Below are 23,232 nucleotides of genomic sequence, written 5' to 3'. Positions count from 1 at the left end.
AGGGATAGTGCACTCACCATTGCGATGTCGGGGTTAGGGTTAGTGTTACCCTACTGAGTTAACTGACCAAACTGAGCCATTACTGACACACACTTGCATTTATGCTTAAATGTGTGTATTATGTTGAAATGAAGCTAACAAACTCGATCTCCAAATGTAGATCAAGTGTCGGTCAATCAAAAGGCAAACCGACCATAAGGACACAACGAGCTGCACAGAGCGACTGAGCTGTCTGGAAGACTCCAAAAGTATTACGAGCATGAAAACAAACACATACACACACACACACACACACACACACACACACACACACACACAGGTTTTGCACACATTGCTTGGCCCAGCATAGGCGGCTGATGTTAGAACTTACTGCTACAACAAGTCAAGTCACTAAACTGTATTAGAGCAGATGCAAACCCTGGCTGAACACAGGTCAACGGGTTCATGGGCTGAGGTCCTACCTTCGTCCTCCGGTTCACCAAACGGGTTGAGGTCAGGGGGCTCCAGGGAGTCCCCGGGGTCCTGGGGGTAGTCATCGGGATCCTCAAAAGGATTGCTGCCCGAGCCAGGGGGCGTGTCATGATCCTCGTCATCCAGGAAGTTGAGCTTGCTTATCAGTTCTGCCATCGCGCGTCCGAACCAAAACGGCCGAGGAACCGAGCAGAGGAGAAGAGCGATGAGAAGAGCATGTGGGTCAGAGCGTCTGGGCTGGCGGTCAGTAAAGCAGGGAAAAACATTCAATGATGTGACAGACAGCTTGCGTTATCGTGGAATGGAGCAGTCACAGGAGAAACAAAAGAAGCGCTGAAATCAATCAAAAAAAGGGTTTAAAAAATACAAACACAAAAAGGATCTGCACTTGGATGTGAACCACAACGATATGGACGCTTAATGTCTAATAATGTGGCCCATTGGTTGTAAGGACACAGCACCATTGTGTCCTCTCCGCCCCTTTGTTACTAGGCATTCTGGGTAAAGAAATCAAGAAAAAACAGTATGTGGCCCCAAAGATTACCGTGGGAGGCGACATTGGCTGTATGAGGTTACTATGGCGATCGTAGCTGGTTCATATCCATCACCATGGCTGTGGCTCGGTCCCTGGTTGCCAGGGTGGGTGTGATTTAAAAGAATAGTGCGTGTCCATGGTGGACTACACAGCGAGTGGAGTGTTAGTGTGTGTGTGTGTGTGTTTGCGTGTGTGTTTGTGTGTGCGTGTTCGTGCTTGTGTGTGTGCGTGTGTTTGTGTGTAAGCGTGTGTGTGAGAGTGTGTCTGTGCGTGTGGTTGTTTGTGCATTTGTGTGTGCATGTGTGTTTGTGCATGTGAGAGTGTGTGTGCGTGCGTGTATGTGTGTGTGTGCTTGCCTCTGAGGTTATTATTTGTGTCGTGAGAGAGTTGTGCCATTTTTCAGGTCACACAAAGTCCAAGAGAGCGACTACTTCCTGGTTTGGTTCACTATCAACTGCAAGAATGGGAAAGTGAGCGAGGGAACAAAACGCACAACAAGCAAACTTAAAACCAGTGATCTTATATGGGAAGCAACATAACATAAAAACCACAAAAGAAATGCATACAGAACATCACCACATGTACCAGGATCAACCCAAGAAGCCAACCATCGCATGACCACAACACCATCACAACACAAGAGGCCTTTGATAAGAGGAGGGGAGGGGCTGAACATGGATGTGTGAGGAGAGAGAGAGAGAGAGAGAGAGAGAGAGAGAGAGAGAGAGAGAGAATTAGATTGTACAGAGAAGTGTGGAAAATGAAACTGAGTAAATTTTTTTAATAAATCAATATGAAAGAAACAAGGAACAGAGAGAAGGAGAGAGAATAGATACAGTGGAGTGGAGTTAGAAGAGGTGAAAGGTGTGGAGAGAGAAAGACCTTGAGAGGATGAAGCAGCAGGCTTAGCTGGTGCTCTGCATGCTTGCTTACGGACACCTTCATCATCATCATCGCCGTGTAAGCAGCTGAGGGCATTCAACTGGTTAACTATGTCTGTAAACCATGGGAGGGAAGGAAGGAAGGTAGGTAGGTAGGTAGGTAGGTAGGTAGGTAGGTAGGTAGGTAGGTAGGTAGGTAGGTAGGTGTGTAGGAAGGAAGAAAGGATGACAGGTTGAGCACAGCAAATCAAATTCCAGTGCAAGGTATGCAATGCCACACATGTATGTTTGCAGACATACCATTACATATATGTAACGGTTGAGGTCAAGACATACATTTATTGGTTCTGGTTATTTAGCTTTTTTTAGGAAGAGGGAGTCAAAATGCTAGTTCATTAGCACCAGATCAAGCACAGCTAACCACACACGCATGCAAAAGAGCAAGAGCTGAGACTTGTTTAAAAGTACACAGTTTTATCAATTATTGAATATTTTCATATAAAATGATGGACAACATCCATCCGTAATCAATTCAGGCCTAATTGAATGATTGGACTAGCAAATTATTTGTGTTTTATGTTTGTGTCTAGACGTGTGAGAAACCGTTATTATTATTATTTACCGTGGAGTTACCGTTATTACTATACCGACCTACCGTTTGGATTTACCGTTACAATTCCTACCGCTCGAAATTGAATATAGTTTGATGGTTGAGGTTGGTTGAATCCGGGGGTCCGCAATAATTTTGGGACAATTGCTGTACTGCCTTAATCGGATAAAAAATTATTAATGTCGAGACAGCTTAAGATTTTGCGTCGCTGCACGCATTTTGAGCACTCTTCATTTTGCACCTTGTGGTGCTGCTGCAAGTGATGGAAGAGTTTGGTTACACTCCACCCTTTAGTTGGGACAGACTTGAAGCACTCTCTACAAATTACCTGATTCTGTAATTTATCAGACACCTTGTACCCAAACCATTTCCAAACTATGGAGCCATTTGTCTTCCGCTTCCGCTTACAAGCTCCTCTGTGCCGCGTTTTCCGGCGGACTCCATGCGTGTGAGCCGGAGGCAAAGTGGGAGAGAGATAAGCAGAGTTACGGAATAGCAGGCGGCAGGTGCGGTTCGAAACTACTGTTATTTGGAAGAAATGTGCTGTACTTTCAACACAAATTAAACTATATTGATGTTGACGATAGTGTCTCGTTCCATAACTTGTTTGAAAAAATATCGATATTTCGCCCAGCCCTATTTCAGTCTATAAACCTATCGCTCTGTCTTCCCTCCTGGCTACATTGCCAAGCGGGTGACCTGTTACCATACACTGACTCTGGATTTACAGATAGCTGCTTGAATGTTATCAGTAATAAATAATTTAGACTTTTTTACAGAAAGATTGCCTAATGCTACTTTAAAGTGTGATCAAACCCTAAAATCCCTTTTTTCAGGTGGGCCATTTGACTGAAAAGTGTAAAGGTGTTTAACAGGGAGGATTCTCTGTAAAGCACAAGAAGTGTGCCGCTGTTGAGTGGTTTTCCTTTGGATGCGTCCCCTGGCTTGTGGGACGTAAGCTTGGCATTGTTTCCCGCCGCCTCACGCATTTTCCGACGGAACCCCATGTCCCCCCTTTTCTAAAACCTTTCCGCCTGCTCTGAACAGGTGGCAAAACGGCTCCTGCTCAGATGGAAGCTTACATACCGTTTAAGAATGAATGTATCTCTTTAATCAGGTGAATGAACATTGGAAAGTGAATATTGAGCAGGCATGTGCAGGTACTTGTGTGGCACTACATAGATGACACGGTCAGTGTTCTCTCTTCCTAAACAGGAAGCAATTAGGATTCGAGAGAAGTAGTAGTAAGAGAATGGTCCAACTGTGTTATAAACAGCAGATGGCAATCCAGAAAGGAAGATGGCCTTTCTCTTTGGGAACTCCTGCAAAATGAACTCAAAATCACACCATATCACTGGATATAAATATGAACAGCTGCGCACAACCAGCCACAAAGATAAACCCGCAACTGCGCTTACCAACCACATGCGACTATTTAATTTAATTGCAAAATCTTCTGTTGGTCTGATGATAATTCAATTGTCTTGTACTAATCGGTTAGAGAAAGGTGTCCCAGGTAAATCCTCCACTTCACCTGGCTGGCAGAGGCCATATTCCGTTTTGGGATTTCACTGAGCCACAGGAAAGGCAACAAACCTGATGTAGAGCTAAAATAACTTAGCCAACATAACGCTATAGCTACTGTCTAGGCCTGATCACAGTAATACAAGGAAAGCTAGTCCACACACAGTGTCCGGACACTTTCACAAACTACAAATCACATTTTGATTGGATAATTCGTCCATCAGTCCAAAATCAGACTCCCATTCCCTTAAATATTGTTGTTGTGTTCTGGTTGGAAACTCATTGGATATTAGTTATAACAAAAAATACATAAAAGATTCAATTAATATTTATATTATCAATTGAAATCGAATACCTTTACTGAAGGCCGTGAAGGCAATGGCTATTATTGTTAAGGGTTACGCCTCGTGCCCACTGCCTCCGTCCGTTGACTGATCCCCATTGACTTTGAATGGGGACGGACGCGCAATGCATTGTGGATCCGTGTGCTAAAGGCTCCGTCAAAAAGATTGAAAAATGTTCAACTTTTTCAGCAGCGACGGATCCGTCATCCAATCAGATCAGGTATCCAAATTTAAGCACTGTGACACTACTCAGGCTCTGACGACCCTGGAAACCTCCCCCATCCGTCAGCCACGCCTTCTGAGTCCTTTGACTGACGGTGCAATGGGCATGAGACGTTAGGGTTATTATCAAATTAGGGTTTTTATTTGAATGGAAATTAGCAAATGGCTAGTCAAATTTCCATGTCCTTCATTGTTACGGTTGGGAGTTATTGCAGGTTATTACCTGTGATCTTGGCAGCCTTCTCCTCCTGATTCACCCTGTTCTCCTCTTCCTCATCGTTGTCTTCCTCAAAGTCGTCCAGGTTGCCGATGTCCGCCTGCTTCATGCTCATCAGGCTGGCCAGGCTCTGCATGTCCTCATCCCTGGGCAACCCACACGCACAAACAAATAAAGACACAAAGATACAACCATTTCTTCCATTTCTCAATGAGGTTTTTGCGCTTGAACCTATGCACGCTAACCAAAACTAGCCTATCCACCACACTAACCAAAACTAGCGTATCCACCACACTAACCAAAACTAGCCTATCCACCACACTAACCAAAACTAGCGTATCCACCACACTAACCAAAAGTAGCCTATCCATCACACTAACCAAAACTAGCCTATCGACCACACTAACCAAAACTAGCCTATCCACCACACTAACCAAAACTAGCCTACCATCACGCCAACCAAGACCAGCCTATCCACCATGCTTAATAAAACTAGCATATCCCCAATGGTGACCAAAACAAACCTATACACCACGCCAACCCAAACTCTCTATAACATTTCCACAAAATTTACCAAAACTCTCTCCATTCTATTCAAATGGCTTACCAAAGCTCTCTCCGGTCTATCCTCCAGGGTAAATGGAAGATGGGCTTCACCATGGTAACCATGGTTCCCTGCATGGCCCTCTCTCTACTCTGTTCTTTGTGCCTGGTGCTTCCCGCCTCAACCATCTCATTTGACCCGCTCTGATGGAGGTTGTTTGTGTTCGGCTGGCATCATTCCCCGAAGGGTTAACAAGGGTCATGCATCATCAACCCCTGGTCCCAAGCACAACAAAGGCTTCACCATTCACTGTGTGTGTGTGTGTGTGTGTGTGTGTGTGTGTGTGTGTGTGTGTGTGTGTGTGTGTGTGTGTGTGTGTGTGTGTGTGTGTGTGAGTGAGAGAGAGACAGTAAATAGCTGCCCTTATCAACAGAAAATATGTTTGAATGAATAACCAACTACAAACACAGTGTATAGGAGTGCATGCAGTGTGCAGGCTTCTGTCAATTAAAGCTGACCCTCATCAGTAAACAGGCCTATACAAACATGTGACAAACCAGCGTTTGTCAATGTGTGTTTGTAAAGTTAAGTTGAACAAGTAGAAGTATGCGTGTCACCTATGATACCGTGACTGTTAGTGATCTATGGTTGGGATCACGGGGGCTGTCGTTTACTGATTACCACAATCATGAAAAAGCAAAGCTGCAAAACTTTATATGTAAAGATTTAAATAAACTTAATATGCAAAGTTTGACATATATTGTTAACTTTACACTACTTTGTGTGTATCTTATATAATGTAGAATAATATGATGACAGATATAATGTATTGTCATTGAGAACAATTGTAATCATAAAAAAAGGGTAATATTACAAAATGTTAAAAAAGCTATACCGGACCATCACAATATACCCCTCATCACCAAGTGCAATTTCTTTGTGTGTGAATTGTAATGGATGTGTTCATGTGTTCATGTATGCATGTTTTCATGTGTGACTGTGTGAATGTGTGTATGTGTTCAAACAGGCTCCCTTTTGTGTGCGTGGACCCACGTGGCTTTGCCCTCGCGCAGGAAGATGCAGGAGAGGGAGAACTGCAGCGTGGCCGACACCACCTTCTTGGAGAGGGGCTTGAACTTGAGCTTGACGTCAGTCTGCGTGGGCATGGGGCTGGCGTACTGCTTCATATTGATGCTGCTGGTGGCCAGGGCCTTCCTGCGCCCTGAGGGAGACTCCTGACAGGGGAAACCAAGGCAGAGAAATGAAGGCTAATAGTTAGATACAGCATAGCACCAGCAACAACGCAACTCCGACTCTCCCAAGCATCTCCTTCGTCCTTTCAGACCGCCAGCATTGTAGGGACCCTGCAGCGTGTGCCTCCCTACATTTGTACCCTCCTGAGGTTTCCTCCTAACGGCCACCATTAAAGTGTGCTTTGCCCTGCATCCTCTGCTCCGTCCAGGCCACACAGCAACGCTCTGGGCAAGCAGCTGTTCCTCAAATTCTGATGATTGAATTTGAGGAACATGCCATAGACCCCTAGCCTGGCTAACGCCAGACCTCATCTCAGACTACATTGAGAAGAGGTCTGGGAACCACACATTCATTTTCTCGTATTTTAGCCGTGGTTTACGATATCCCGGAGCTGTTTATTGGGCGCAACGAATGTCTATGATATGAGTCTGTACGTAGCTCATAGCCAATTGTATCAATTATACCAGATGACGTATGTAGAGTGACAGAAATTCGATGAGGAAGAAGACGATGGGTGTGTCGCATAGACGTCGTCATCGTCTTGACGTCCCTCCCCGTTCTGTGATTGGTTCCCTATCTCCGGCGAAAATCGGATCCATGGAATCCAGGCTGCCTAGCAGCGCAAATTGAAATCGTGCGCAAGGCAGCATGGGTACAGCCAGGCTAATAGACCTCGACATAAGAGAGCAATTAAAAGCATGTTTATTTGTTTATTTATTCGGATCCCCATTAGCTGATGCCAAAGACACCAGCTACTCTTCCTGGGGTCCACACAAGAAAACAACGTAACAAACAACAGATAAAAAAGGAAAACACATATAACAAAGACGAAATCAACATAAAAACAACATTTAAAGGAAAAGGCATATATCAAAGAAGAAATCAACATACAAACACCAGATGACCTAAAAATAACCTAACCATCAACACACAAAAACAACAGATGACAAATAGTAAAAAAAAAGGATCAGTGAGTAGATAAAAAAAAATTAGTAATACATACTAGTATCCAGTGCTAACAGCCATGAGGTGTTGCTTCACTTGTTTTTTGAATCCAGCTTTGTTCTGGGTTTTTGAGATGTGATCTGGAAGGGAGTTCCATTCTACCATAGCCCTGCATAATACTGTACGTTGTTTTGAGTTTGTTTTTATTGTTGGAATTGTGTAGTTACCACTGGTGGCATGTCTGGTGGGGTATGTGTGTACATTAGAGCTGAGTGTGAGCTGCCTAAACAAACAGTCGGGGGTTTTTAGTGTGTTAATTTTTTTTATGAAACACAGAAGTGATGCTTTTAGCCTCTCATCTACTTTCAGCCAGAAGAGTCGGTCATGTTGATTTGCATGTTGCATGTTGATTTGTGTGTGTGCGCGCGAGCGAGCGTGTGCTTGTGTCACAAATATCAGAGCTTCTAAGCTCACCCTAACCCTAACCCTAACCCTAACTTGGAAGAGCTCACCACTACATATGTGATAAATCGGGATAAATCATGTGATAAATAAAGGAGTTTTCTAGATTCAACACATTGAGGCTTCCGTTTGGGCAGACCTTCTTTGTATATTGAGCACTCTTTATGCATCTCGTCAAAGGAGGCCTACAGGTAGTTAAAGGCCAACGGAGGCCGAAACCCTGTACCTCTCATCCAGGATTCAAACCTCCTCACCGCTACACTATCCTGCTCTGTTATAATAACAACAACAGTTATGGGAAAAGTGTATGCAAGGATCAGGGAATAACCTCATAGAAATAATTCTCCATATATATATGAAATAACATTTATGCTTCCAGAATAGTTTGCAAACTTTCCTCAAAGTTTTACAAAAGTTTTACAAAAAAACAAATGCACAAATTGGAAAAAGGGAAGCTGACATCCACAAGAGCAGGGCAAGGGTGAGCAAGCTTCATGCAACTAGCTAGTAGGCTGGGATCAGGACCAGGCCAGCACTCTCCCTCCCTTCTCCAACCTCGCCATTTCAGAGCGCGGAAACACGTTGGGTAAGATGTGAGTAGTCGTCGTCATGACAACTCACTGAACGACAACCCGATGCGGCCACTTGACATTTTACATTGACATTTTAGTAACAATAGTTTGATGAAATACACACACACACGCACACGCACACGCACACGCACACGGAAGTGTCTTATCACACGACAGATTACACCCCAGCTATTATTCAAAACTAATAGTGCATGTAGCCGCTTTATGAATTTTACTAAATGCATCTCACACTTAAGAAGGGGACACGGGGGGGGGATGCCTGGGAGTTCAGCAGAAGGCGGAGGGGAGGCTGTAAAAACCAGGATACACTTATGGATATGCAAATAACCCTGAAGGAGAATTAAATAAGCTTTTCAGGTGATTTGAGAAGGGGCCCAAAACAATGAGAACACACTCCATCTCCCTGGACGCATGATGTCAATCATGAGAGGAGGGGGGGGTATTGCAGCATTGAAGGGGTGGAGGTTGTGGTGAGGAGTAAAAGCAAGTCAAGGACAATCCAGAAGTTATTAACACCTCACCTTACAAGCAAGTTAAAATGAGGGGAGGTGGCATTATACTGCCACCTGGCTGCCGCTTGTGTTTGCGACAGCAGATAATTACCGTCATTTCAACCCTTGGCGTAAAGGCTGTGGCTGCTTCAATCAATAAAGCTAGCTGTAGCCTTCAACACAGATCCATGCAGTTTGGTTAAAACTGATTAAGGTTTTACACCCAGATTAGACATACAGGATGCCACGTTCACCGTGCCACAAACGTAATCTGTTTATTACAATTACTTTTATGCCACAATAAGTGACATAAAAGCCCATTGTCCTGTTGACTAGAGTTTGACTGACCCTCTAAGGGAAAGCCTGTGAGTCTCCATCAGGCCATGATCTGCCCATTCAAGAGAACTGCAGGGAGCTTTGTAATTTTTTACACATGCAGTTTGCACTGCATGCAATAAAACAGAACTATCGCTAACATAGGGACAAAAGAGTTACAATGAGATAGTTAAAGATAAGTCAAACCGATACCTGGTCACGGGTTCCACCAGGGGTATGAGCTGACGGTGGGAAAGTCAAAGCAATATACCAGACAAAGCCAAATGTCCACATGTAGGTGTCTATGTGTGTGTGTAGATGATGACTGTGACTGTTGGTTGTGTGAGTAAGTCTGTGTTTTTTTTGTGTGTGTGTGTGTGTGTGTGTGTGTGTGTGTGTGTGTGTGTGTGTGTGTGTGTGTGTGTGTGTGTGTGTGTGTGTGTGTGAATGTGGGTTTCTGATAGGGTACCTGCCCTACCCCTCACTACTGATGCCAGCTGGCCCAGAATTGATTCCCAGCTGCTCTCCCAGTGGGGGGGTTAGGGGTCAGCACCAGGGGGGAGATCCCCCTGCCCTAAAATGCCAATGGGACAGGCCAAGAGAGGCGGGGCCATCCATTTGATCATGTATAGGATGGATTAATTAGGCTGAATGAAACAAGAAACCTGACTCTTCTTTGTATAGACTGCAGCCCCCACATCCCTCCCCCCACAGACACACACAAAAACACTCACACACACACACACACACACACACACACACACACACACACACACACACACACACACACACACACACACACACACACACACACACACACGTATGCCAATCCACTAATGGTGATTTAACACACACAGGTCACCAGTCAATTTGTTTCTAATTGGAACAAATGTAATCAATATGTTCCTATTGATCAGAGTGCTGTTCAACGGAATACATTTTAAATGTCGGAAGCTAAATTGCAAAAAACCACAACATAACAATCATATTTGTATTTGAGGTGTTACTTGTTAATGAGTGAGTGAAACAATGAAAATAAAATGATATAATTGTATGCGCAATATAAATTTGAAATAATTCTAGATAATGTGCTGTCCAAGCGAATATTCTCTCATAGTCTCTCAACATAAGTATTACAAACCGTTTCAATATTAAGGCATATTGCTAATAGGTTTGATTGACCTGACTCTGCACAGAGCAACTCTTAATCAGGTTAGGAGAAAGCTGGGTGGGGACAAAAACCGTACTAGTCTTTAGACATGGGGCTGCTACCATTTATATACTGCAGTCGGAGAGAAATATAACAAACTCAATTTACAACCAGGAGTTAACCTCCAGCTAAATGCCACCCATGCAACACACACACACACACACACACACACACACACACACACAAGCACGCAGACACACACACACACGCACACACACACACACACACGCAAACGCACACGGCTGGCCAGAATGTGGACAGCATCAGCTCGCTGTATGTTAAAGTTCTGCCGTCAGCAGATTGTGCGGGCAGACTTCACTGTGCTTTTACGCTTCCCTCAAGGTCACGGTTATTGGAAATTGAGACATCCATCGTGTTCACATCTCTCTCTGAATCCTCACACAATGGAGCTATAGCACCATAGGTTTGGCCTCCACACATGACTGATAAAGCTGATTTTTTTATTTTTTTTTTATTAATAACTATGAATATATAGCACTGTTGATGATTCACACACTTAGGCTTTCAATCTGGCATAAGTCTGCACACAAGCGTCTCTCACACCCACATGCGCAACGACACATATTTAAAGCATTGAGTAATCCTGCACTATTGTCTGTACAGCCATCCCAAGAGCCCCTTCTATTACATTGTGCTGAGATGCATTGTAAATGTCCAGATAAAAAAAACGACAATTTCGTTTTTTTAATGCAGTGTCGTAGCTTTTGAAACACACACAGCAGGTCTACCTCTGTTGAACCCGGGAGCAGAGGTAGACCTCTGCTCCCGGGTTCAGCAGAGGTCTACCTCTGCTCCCGGGTTCAACAGAGGTCTGCCTCTGCTCCCGGGTTCAAGACACTCCAAAGTCTCTGTTGTCTGAGGGTTATTGTTGAACAGATATCTGACGGGCCATGATAGGGCTTTAATCCAGAGCAAAGCTGATTTGTTTAAGAGGAGGAGAGGTGAGGAGGGGGACGAGAGACCAAGAGAGGGAGGAGGGGTTTAAAGATGGCCCACGACAAGAAACAATCAGCCCTAGTGAGTGTCTCTCCCCCTCTCTCTCTAGGGCCGCTCCATGACAAAGGTGTGCTCTCGCCCCACACTCAGTGACACATTTGTGGAGACAAAGAGCATTAGCAGGCTGATGCTTTGCCTCAGTAACTCTGATTGTGGCCAACTAAAAGGGAATCTCATATGGATTTGAGAAAAAGACACAGAGAGAGAGCAAGAGAGAGGAGGGAGACAGTGAGAGAGAGATTAGAATAAGAGAAACAATGAAGACCTTCCACCAAAAGGGAATTGGCTTAGGGATTGGATAAGGCAAATGTGTGTGTGTTCTTTGAAATGCTTTGTCAACAACAACAAAAGGACTTTTTTTTTATGATTTTCTTCCCAAACAGACGAAAACACTCACACAAGCTGTCAATCACATCAAGTGTCGGTTCTTCACTTAGTATCTCTACTGTTAAAATCATATATATTACTACAGTACAGCATAGTATATGTTGCATCGATACATTCATTGTGTACTGCAATGCCCTTATCATTAGACGCGGTGGCAGAATGATATTTTCCTCAGTATCACGAGTTCCAGTTCCAAGCTCACAGAGATGATGTATTCCTGCTGTTCAACACCAAGTTCTACGATAAATAAAATACGACAGCAGACAAAAGAGCTAAAGGGGCCAAGCTGATGTGCATTGACGTTCTCTGTTGCTCCACAAAGCCAAGGACCAAGCTGATGGAGTCGTGTCCTTCTCCGCAGTAACACGGACACAGAGCACCTCTCTCCCCCCGTCTGTCCAAAGACCTGTCTAGGGGTGATGCCAGCACCCAGGGCCATGTGTGTTCATCGCCTTTCTGTTACGACCTGTACATCTATGGAAATATGAGCATTCGTAGCACTAAAGCTTTTTAAGGTGTTATTTTGGATTGAAACTCAGAGAGGAATAGATAGGGGAAGCCCATGTGTATTTTTTTCATACATTCTTTATTCACTCTGCATTTAACTTTCACAAGATGATAAAAAAATACCAATATAATAAAAACACCCCACAGACAGACAGACAGAGAAAGATAGAGAGAGACAGAGTGGCTTAGTATTGGTATTGGAGCAGGACGCCAGGACTCTATTCAGCGTCACTGAGCAGAACAATCACCTCTGTGCATAGCAGTGTGTCACCGTTGATCTGGAGAACATCCCTGAGCGCTCATGTGGTGTGTGTGTGTCAGGATGATGTCACAACAGTTAGGGTGCACCTAAGTAGGCTTTACCTAGAAACCAGTCTCCCTCTCTCACACACACACACACACACACACACACACACACACACACACACACACAGTCAGGCTTGTGTGTAAACAGGAGGATTTGGTAGGCTGGTATTGTCTCCATCGCGGGCAGCCATCTTAAGACGCCGCCAAGAAAAATAAGTACCTGAGCGATTGAGATAGCGACTGATCCCTTGTTGGCCAATGACGATCTGCTCACACCCATACCTTTTCCCTCGCCAACCTTTCCTTGACACTGACGGGTAGGGTATAGGGTGTGGCAAGCAGGAGGAGTCGGGGTTGAAGGTCGGGGCAGGGGAAAGAAGCCGGTTGATATGGAAACGCTAACAGTGCTAGAAACACACAGTATGGCAATCTGCGCTGGTTGGGTTTGTGAGGGCTTGAATGTGGAACTACTGCTGCCAATCGCATGAATCGTGTACCCCTAATTACTTTCTTACGGACATTGTGCCAGCACATTGTTGGAGACTATTGTCCTTTGACTTTTGCATCTACTGTGCTCATTAGCCTTTCTGTTTATATTTTCCCTGCAGCTACCTGCTGATGCTGCCCGTGTGGATTTTGCGGACTTTAAATATTCCTTGTTTTTGCATTTGTAAAAATCTACACCATTCTGAACCTGTTTGCAGAAAAGACTTACAGCAGCAAGCCAGTTCAAAGCTAGATTGTTTTATTGGGGTATCTGCAACCACAAAATCAAAGATGCTCCTAATACCATTTAAATGTGGCTTATATTAGCATTAGCTGGGGCTTCAGTTGCTCTGGTTAAATGGGTTTTCTTTAAAAAAACTTTCAATAAATAAATGAATGCGTGGAAGAGACCTTGACCAATCCCCTGTTGACCTGAGCATGTCTCGACAAACAAGCCAGACAAAGCCAACTTCCCACGCACCACACAGTGATTACACCTACAACAAGTCACATCCTAAATCTTAATCCTAGTGCATAGACAAGTCATGCATGCTGAAATATGGCTATCTCTGTGTACATCAAAACACAGCCTCACACAGGCCCGGACCAAACGTCCACCCAAACAAAAGTACAGTTCAACAAGGAAGTACAAACACACACAGCCCCCCGCCCCCCCTCTCCACACCAACACCCATACCCTCTCAGCTTGAGGTTCAGTGATGAGGCCACACAAGAAGGGATTAGGATAAAGCCCAGGTGACTCTGTGTTTTGATGTTTATTTTGGGGTCAAGCGTCGCACTGTGTGAAGACAGAAGGAAAAGAATCGCAGTGTTTTGGTGCCGTTTGGGATCCTCCATACTGTGTCTGCTGCTGCACGCGCAGCGACATCTGTCAGGGTCTTGTGGGAAAAGGAGCCCTATGGGCTCGAGGGGTCTGGTATGGAACAGATCAAAGACAAGGTCAGAGCGCCTCCAGCACAACAACACCCACCCACACAAACACTAACGCAATACTAATATATCAGGGGAAAATCATGCAAGAGTGTTCAATAAAACTATTTCCACGCCAAGGACCAAGTGGAGAGGAAGAGGAAAGAGAGGAAACCCTGCTTGGATCATCGTTTGACACAATGAAACATTTGATATAAACGCTATAGCCCTAATCAACGTGCATTACCTAAATTGAAGACATCCATTTTCAGATGGAGTGCTTTTTAAATAGTGGTGATGGCCTGGGGGGTGGGCCATAAGGCCAGCACAACAGGGGTATCCTACCATGCCAGGCTTCTCCTGTTACTCACTGCCTGTGCACCTTCTCAGATATATACTGTATTGTGTGTGTGTGTGTGTGTGTGTGTGTGTGTGTGTGTGTGGGGTGGGGGATGAGGGGGGGAAATCACCAGCATCTGTTGCCTCTCAGGGCAATTCATTAATTAAATTAATTTGGAATGCATGCGTTAGCCCGCAACACAAGACACACACACAATCCAACTTCATCTGTAGACTATAGAATAGTATTTAATTAGATATTTCAATTTACAATAATATACAATTTAAAGTATAATGTAGAAAAAAGTGTTTCAGATTTGTGTCTGTTAAACAGACACAAATGCACAAAGTGTACTTTAACATTAAGTAAATGAGCTCCCTCAAACTATGGTGTATATTAGCAGAGGCCAAGGTGTACACAGCCGTGCACACAAGCTCAAATAATCCTGATTTGCCAGCCCCTGTGCAGGCTGAACTTTCAGGATTTCATACTTCATACCAGCTTTTGTCACCCTTGCATGAATAGCCAGGGCTGTAATAAATGTATTTTTCTCTGAGGTGGCTATTTAGAGCTCACAGGTCACTGGCCTACGTAATGTGTTCCAGCAGGGGAACTAGTTATAAAATAAGAGATTATGTGTGGTTCTAGGCGTGCGTGTGTGGTAGATGGCCTTAATGGTGTTGGAAGGGGTCCACAATTTAAAGGAACCCCAAACATAATAAAGAAACCTTTCAACTGTATGCATTGCAGTGCATTCAGCGGCAATAGAACCAATTAACAGCCATACGGCCACGTGTACGTCCTTACCTCAAAACGTGTAATAAATATATAAAATACATCTTTATTACAGCCGGCCCCCCAGCCATTACACACACACTACACACACACAGTCAGCACAAGCCAGTCAAATATAACCGTCCCATCTTTGACCCCTCAATTTGCACACCGTTTTGATAATCAGCACCCATTTGAATGGGGGTGAAAGGCAGGGCTAGCATGCAATTTAGAGATACTACAGCGTGGCCACTTCTCCCCTTGCTCTATCTCTCCCTTTCTCCGCGTCTCTCTTTAGTCTTTGTGATTATGCGATTCGCCCTGCCACAGGAACAAATAGCGGAGACAGAGGCAGTGTTTGACACCGTCGTTTTCAATGACAAAATACAATCTGTCCGGGGCCCGGTAATTCAGCGGCAAGGGATTAGTGGCGGGCCGGGCCTCCAGATTAAGGAGCCAGGGACACAGCGAGTGCCGCCGCAGATCTGGAATTTCATCATCCTGGTCCCGCATGGCGCAGGCACAATGGCGTCTCCTTTAGGTTTCTCCTGTTCCGTCTGATGAGAGGTCAGGAGGACTCACCTCTCCTCCACCTCCTCCTTAGGTGGGGGCACCACCTCATTCAGGCTTTCATTCATCCCCAGCCTCTTCCTATATTAGCTCACATACCTGGGAGCAGGGCTGAGTCTGTGTCACAGAACACACACACACACACACACACACACACACACACACACACACACACACACACACACACACACACACACACACACACACACACACACACACACACACACACACACACACACACACACACACACACACACACACACACACACACACACACACACACACACACACAGTCTAGGCTGCCCTCTAGTGGGCATTCAGCTGCAGTGTCCCATACACGGGAAAGGTTATACAGAAGTGATCATTTTATGCCGGAGTTAAGTTGCTAAAAGTGGAGCCCTGTACACCTTTCCTTTGACTTTATACCGACAGGAATTATCTTCATAAATCATAAACCTCCATTATAATAAGTTTATTATAATTCCATTTGTTCAATTACTCTGAAATCCAACAACAACATACTTGTAATCAGATGTCAGTCTCAACATGGTTATTATCAAGGGGAGTATGTGTGCACGTTGCATGTGTGAATTCAAGCTTTCAGTTAAACAAAAATCCGAAAGCTATATAAAAAGGTCCTGTACCCGGTCAACCCCTGAGCAGCATGACTGTATTTTCTGGTGCGTCTGTTGCTGTGTGTGAGGAGAATTGGCGAAGAACTACATCCATGTGCCTCATTCCTCAAGAACATAGAACTGACCGACAGAAAGACAGGTGTACAGACGGCCCTCCTTTCCCTTTCACATCTCTCCACCCCTCGCCTTAGCCCCTCTTTGTCCGGCCAGCGCTCATAGCTCACCCCCATCCCTCTCATTCTCAGATTGTGGAGGTGTAGAGTTGCCTCTTCCTCTCCTCCCCTCTTTTGCTCCCTCTCTCCATTCCAGCTGTCAGGAGCTCAGCTTGGCTTTGATCTCACAGTGATTAGTCAGGTATGTAGAGACACTGAAACAGCCCCTTTTGCACACATGCCTTATATTTCCCCTGTTGTATTTTCTCTCTCCCATGCTTGGAACAGCCTTAAGCAGTAGATCCTTGAAGAATGTCTGTCAAAGACCCAAAGGGAGAGGCCAAGTATGATAACACTCTGGATATAATAGTTTGTTATAATTTTACCACTTTTTCCTATTACTTTTCAAGTTTGCCTCATGGCCATGAGGCCCCTCTGTGACTCCAGGTAAACCCTAAAATCAGGCCCCTTTATTTTGTTTCCCTATACGTGTTGGGGAGTTTTTCTCTCCTCAGACGCCCTTATGAAGAGATATAGATATAAGCTTGACTCAGAACATCCAAAGGGATGATTGAGGCAACCGATATTGGCACCAGTTAAGTTTAAAATGAAGCTGGAATGCTGAGAACTAGAATTGAACAGATCCCTCAACAAGAAGCGCTGTCATTATGCTCAGTTACTGCAACAATTCACGTTTGTCCTGCATTTAACATAGTTCCTCTGTCTTGACTCTCATAAAAGGTAGGCTGCACCATTTTAACGTCTTTCTAATCATTGTTTTACTGGGTTGTGTATAATATGTATAATATTCCTACTAATATCGTAACCAGGCTATCGCCGACTAGATTGACTACTTCAAATAATAACACACCAGCCCAGCAGCTGTTCTAGTTTATGTGCCACACAGTAATAGGTCTACATTACAGGAGCCAAAACAATTAAAAAGGCAAAATTAAAAATTGCAATCCCCCATGTCCATTGCCAGATCAAGTTTGTGATTCAATAAATTTATTAATCTGTTCATGTTCTGGTTATGTAACGTTTTGTTCCTAGGATTTCAATGAAAGGCTGGAAAATCATAACTCAAATGAATCATATTATCAAATGGTAATTATAAGCTTCAATAATATAGCAATCGTTTTTTTATAGGGTAGGTGGGCTAGTAGTAGGTTTATAGAACCAGTTATTAAGGAATTTGTGAAACGACAATAACCTTTCATTGCAAAAAGAAATAGGTGATCGGAATGAGATTATCAAACATTACAGAGAAATGGCTGATGGGTATCGGCATAAATATAATAAATCAGTGCCCTTGAGGCGTCTTAATTAGATTTCAGACACAGATATAAAAGGTTCTCACTCTGTATGGAGTCATACAAGTAGAAAAATTATATATATATATATATATACATATATACACATATATACACACACATATATATACATACACACACATGTGGGGTTAACTTTTTGCATGCACAGTTGCACACACAAAAGGTATCGTTTAAGCAATACTAAAAATTCATCATTTTGTGCACAAAAATATTGTTCAAGATGTATTGATTTCTGAGAAACAATCATTTACCACTCAAATGCACTTTGAACATCATCCAATAAAGTATGGTCCTAGCTTGCCTTTGCTCATACATTTATTCATGTTTTACACCACTACAACCCGTCTCTGCTTACAATACACATGAATGGGTTATTGTGTTTGTCCTTTATGGATATATCACCAGGAAGGGTTGTCAGCGCCTGTTCTGGGGCACATTGGCAGCAGCAGCTATCAAAGGTTATGTCCAAACCAGCTTAACATTTGATTCCCGCAAATGTCGAGCCTCTACAATTGCTCTGTTTCTGAGAGGTGTGTTAGTTCTTGATATAATACAAAACCAGATTCACATGCTAATGACTTTTGTGTTATCGATTTGAGTGACTCTAGGAACTCTAGGATTAGCAACAAGCAAATCGATCAGGCACGAAAGCCCTCCATCTGCTTGATTTGGTTGGCCGCCCAGGCTAAATGTGCCATTGATGAGTGCTGCTGCCCCGAGTCAGCCCAAAAGTTGATTCTATTTCAGCTTTAAGCACCATTTTGAATGCCTGGAGAAAAACATTTAACGTTGAAGATGTTGAAATGCTGAAGTTACAACTGGATTTTCTTGAAAAGGTATTACATTTGTGGTTGATATAACTGGCTTGAGTGATGAAAACTGCGTTATGCAGTCCAAACATTCAGAGAGGTCAGTCCTTCTCACATAAGCAACTGAAATACATTCCAGTGAGGACCTGAGTGTATAGGTGGGGCCAGTAGTGTACAGGCTTGGCATTCGGACCCATTAACCTCTTAAGGTTACTGGGTTCCATCCCCCAGTTGGATTTAACCATTTGTCACCTCTCCACTGCAGTAGCTACTAGTGTGGGCCGAGCAGTCTTACTGCTGGGATACACCCAGAAGGATGTCTTCAAAAGCAATACAACAATGCAATGTATTATTAGTATTATCATAATCATGTCTGCAGCCTAAACGTAGGCAACCTTCAGCAAAATTCCACACCCCGAAATGCTCTTATTTGCATGCATTTGCCTTGAAATGTAATGCAAGTCGCTAGCCTAAATATAATAAACCTATATGCAATAATACAACCGTATATAGTTTAATGTAATATTCATAATACATGATTCTGACCCTTATCCCCTTATAAAATGTTCTTGACAGCTTTATTGAACGGCAGACATAAACTTGCTGAAGGAAAGGCCAGCCTGAGTGTATGCGAGTACAAATATACTGCAGAAAATGTAGTTTTCACATGCCTCCTTAAAATTGCAATTTGAAAACCTCCAATCCGTTTTCCCCAAGCCAGTGTAGTGTTGTTTGTTTCAAGGTTTTAATCAGCTCACTCCACTGCATCACTTGTTAAAATAACTTTTGTTTGTATTGTAAACTGACACTTTGCCTTGTGCCAACAATCAGTGTGATAACATCCACTAGACAAGGCATTGTAAATCAGAAACTGAAGCAGTATGCCTTGGGATTGCCAAACGGCCCAGCTGAACACATGCAGCACCTCAACATACCTGCAGGGGGAGCCAGCTGTACATTTATCACAAAGATTTTGTGATGAATATGCAGTTGAATGTGTCAGTTTATTAGACAGCATAATAATTTATAAAAGCCAATGATGCCATACTTACATTTTCTATGACAAAAGTCCATTCTTTGTCTTCAAACTCCTCTGCATGTGGGTCCTGTAAAAATCAGAGGACATACAGTTAGGAGTCATTGGCTTTTTCTGAAGGTTGAAAGGGACTCGTTTCCCCATTGAGGAATAAAGCACAATTAGTGGCTCATGAGCTGCAAGCAGGGGCGGGGTAGGACCTAGGTGTGGCATCAAGGAAGAGGTGGCAGATCAACCTGGATGCTATTTGTTTATCAACCACTTTATTCTTCTAATATTCAGGATAATATCTCAAAAACCATAACAGAGGGGGCCCTAGATGGACTGGATATATTCCCTATCAGGGAATTATATAGATGAATAGATGCGATTTGAATAACAGAAGAGCCATGTTGCCAAAGTAGGTTAGGCAAAGAGGTGGCTTTGACTTCTGCCTGGTCCTACACAACGTGTTGTGACTTCCTGTGGGCAGTACGCAGGTCTGGAAACTAGCAGCTGTCTGTTGGCTAAATTAATTCAAGGTATCCTTCTGTCGTGGGTCTTTATAAAAATATCTTTAAACAGGAAGGAAGTAAAGGAAGGGTGTGTGAGTAACCAGCCCTATGGGTGCACTGTACACTGAAGAAATGGATAAGAGGCGAAAATACCATCGACATTATTTGGGAGCGCACACTCGATTTAGTAATCAGACATTTAATTAATCACTTAGCTGGAACCAATAGAACCGAAAAACACAAGCAGACCACAACAAGTCAACTGCTTGCATGAGATGATAAGTAATGTGTTGTGCTGTCCCTTTGAAATTAAACATAGCATTTGAAATATTAAATACTGCATCACAAAAGTTCAAGTACTACTAGGAATATATACTAATTGTCCATAACAACAGACATCTCCCAGCCTTCCCATGTGATCCGAGTTGTAAAAGTGAGCAGCAGGGACCCCTTCCACTTGTTGCATGATACTGTACATGAGCTTTATGCCAACAGGTGCTGAATTTCTTAATTAAAGTGTAACGTGACCAGTAGCAATGACACAGAAAGTCATGCAGCGTTTTTATTGAGGTTATGTTGTCCTATGTTGTTGAAGACATTGATATTCTGATGAAATAGAGTTAGCTCTTGAGACATTCCTCAAGTTATTCAATACATATGAGATTCTCTTTTTGTAGCACATTGTATCTCAGGCCTTGATTACATTTCACAAATGGTGCGTCTTTTCCTGACACTTCCAACTCTGTGGCCAGATATGTGATCCCTTGTTCCCTCCACTCGTACATATATTAATACATAATATACCTTACTACTATAATAGCAGGCCTGTCGCACCAGTTATTCAAGTTACTCATGTGCGCATGTGCCAAGCAGCCTGCAGCTCATACACACAGCACGCGCAAACGCATACATACACCGCAAGCACGCACATACGCACCGGATGCACACACCGCACGAACATACATGGAAACAAACACACACACGTCAAGACAAAGGCAGCCACACTTACACGCACACAGACACACCGTACGTCAAGACAAAGGCAGCGACACACACGCCAAGCAAAGACGTTATGTTTTTAAACATGACGGCTCCGCCATCGACACGCGCGCAGGCAGTGTTGGGGTAGTTACTCAAAAAAAGTAATTAGTTACTTCTGTAATGAGATTACTTTACTAGTTAATGCATTTGAAAAGTAACTTCACTACTTATTACTTTACTTTCCCGTTTCTTAATTTACTGTATGGACAAACATCATAGCCCTTTCATCGCTTAGTGTTTATTGTATACATTTATACAAAATACATATAAAACCATATGAAAGATCAATTTTTTTGAGATAGGTATGCATTTCTGAAAGTACCCCGCCTACAGTTACCAAACGAGCGAGTCAGTTTCGGCACCCCCTCCTACGTAGGAAGGGGTCACAGTTGAATATTACCTCCCACTTCCCCACTCCACTCCACTCCAATCAGAGCATAGCTAAGATTTTGTGGACCAGCGGAGGAGCAGCTCGGTCGGGGGGAACTCAGCGGCAGCTCAGCTCCCGGAGAACAATCCCTTTCTCTCCCCCCGACGGCGCTACCGGACTGCCGCGGCAGGCAGGAGAAGGAGACATGGAGGAGCAAGGGATTGTACTCCCGGATCTGAGCTGCCGGACTGCCGCCGAGCTACCCCCGCCGGAATTTTCGGCTCCCGGACAGGAGGACACCCGCAGGCACAGCCAGAAAGCTCAGGCGTTTCCGCCGAAGCTTCAGTGGCAGCTCCGGCGCGGGAGCTCGGCGGCAGTCCGGCAGCTCAGCTCCCGAAGTACAATCCCTTTCTCCTCCATTTCGTAGTTCATGGACTTCAGAGAGTCAAGGCCAAAGTTTCTTTCCCCCAATTCTTCTCAACCATGGCCGAGATATCCCCGACTATGAGTCTTTACTTGTTGTGGAAGTGCCAGACACGTCAGACGCAGTCTTTATGATTCATAATATCATCCGAGGCGCACATAGCTTTTGGTCGTGATATTAGATATAATATTATATAAATACCCATACATAATATTATTATTATTATTATTATATTATTGGGTATCGTTTGGGTTTTATCCGATACCGGTGCCTACTCGGTACTTTTCAAACGGTTCCGGTGCTAAAACGGTTCTCGAACCGGTACTTAAAAAAACGAAACCGCACACACTTGCATACATGCACGACTTGTTATGAGTTTCACATTAAGCAGAAAGTCAGCGGACACCGAGTTGAATGGCAACGGTGTTTGCTAGCCTACTTGATATGCAAGATTTACGGTTGGCATTACTCGACTTACCCGAAGAGGCTGCTGTGAGTGCTGTGACTGATAAATATATTTTTAAAAAATAATTACAAATAATATTAATTACTCGCTGCAAGCAGGAAGGCACGCATCATGGCGCAACATTACTGCCAAAGTCATATTAAGTAATATAGCCTAACTCAGGTGCGCAAGGCAGCCACAGGAGACGCCAACATTGTTTTCAACCACTCGGTACCGCGCTGTATTAATTCCCAAGTTTTGAAAAGAAAAAGTATTTGAAGCGAATAACGACTCTGTTTTTGATTTGTTTATTTGGTTTTGAACAGAAAGTTTTGGATGCATGCATCGGCTTTGAGTTTGTTTGTCTGTTACTTTAGAATTACATTCGCTCGCCACACACACACACACACACACACACACACACACACACACACACACACACACACACACACACACACACACACACACACACACACACACACACACACACACACACACACACACACACGATCTTCAATCAAAACAACATCAAGTAAGCGATGCCGCAGCGCGTTGAC

At 43.8% G+C, this 23,232-nt stretch overlaps 1 protein-coding gene across 4 annotated transcripts in view; it reads right to left on the bottom strand.

Moving 5' to 3' along the window:
* The window catches only part of ehbp1 (EH domain binding protein 1), a 141,209-nt gene that overhangs the window by 91,749 nt on the left and 26,228 nt on the right, over window positions 1-23,232 (bottom strand). For all 4 annotated transcript variants that reach the window (XM_056609563.1, XM_056609562.1, XM_056609564.1 and 1 more), the window contains exons 5-8: window positions 19,918-19,971; window positions 6,402-6,583; window positions 4,811-4,950; window positions 462-620 (exon numbers count right to left, since the gene is read on the bottom strand). In XM_056609563.1, the coding sequence (XP_056465538.1) occupies window positions 462-620; window positions 4,811-4,950; window positions 6,402-6,583; window positions 19,918-19,971 (535 nt within the window). The remainder of the gene's footprint in view (window positions 1-461; window positions 621-4,810; window positions 4,951-6,401; window positions 6,584-19,917; window positions 19,972-23,232) is intronic.

This window comes from Gadus chalcogrammus, chromosome 15 (genome assembly GCF_026213295.1).
Source record: "Gadus chalcogrammus isolate NIFS_2021 chromosome 15, NIFS_Gcha_1.0, whole genome shotgun sequence".
In the NCBI taxonomy this organism is placed as follows: domain Eukaryota; kingdom Metazoa; phylum Chordata; class Actinopteri; order Gadiformes; family Gadidae; genus Gadus; species Gadus chalcogrammus.
Note: the sequence above shows the minus strand (reverse complement) of the source record. Positions and strands in the feature narration are given on the sequence as shown.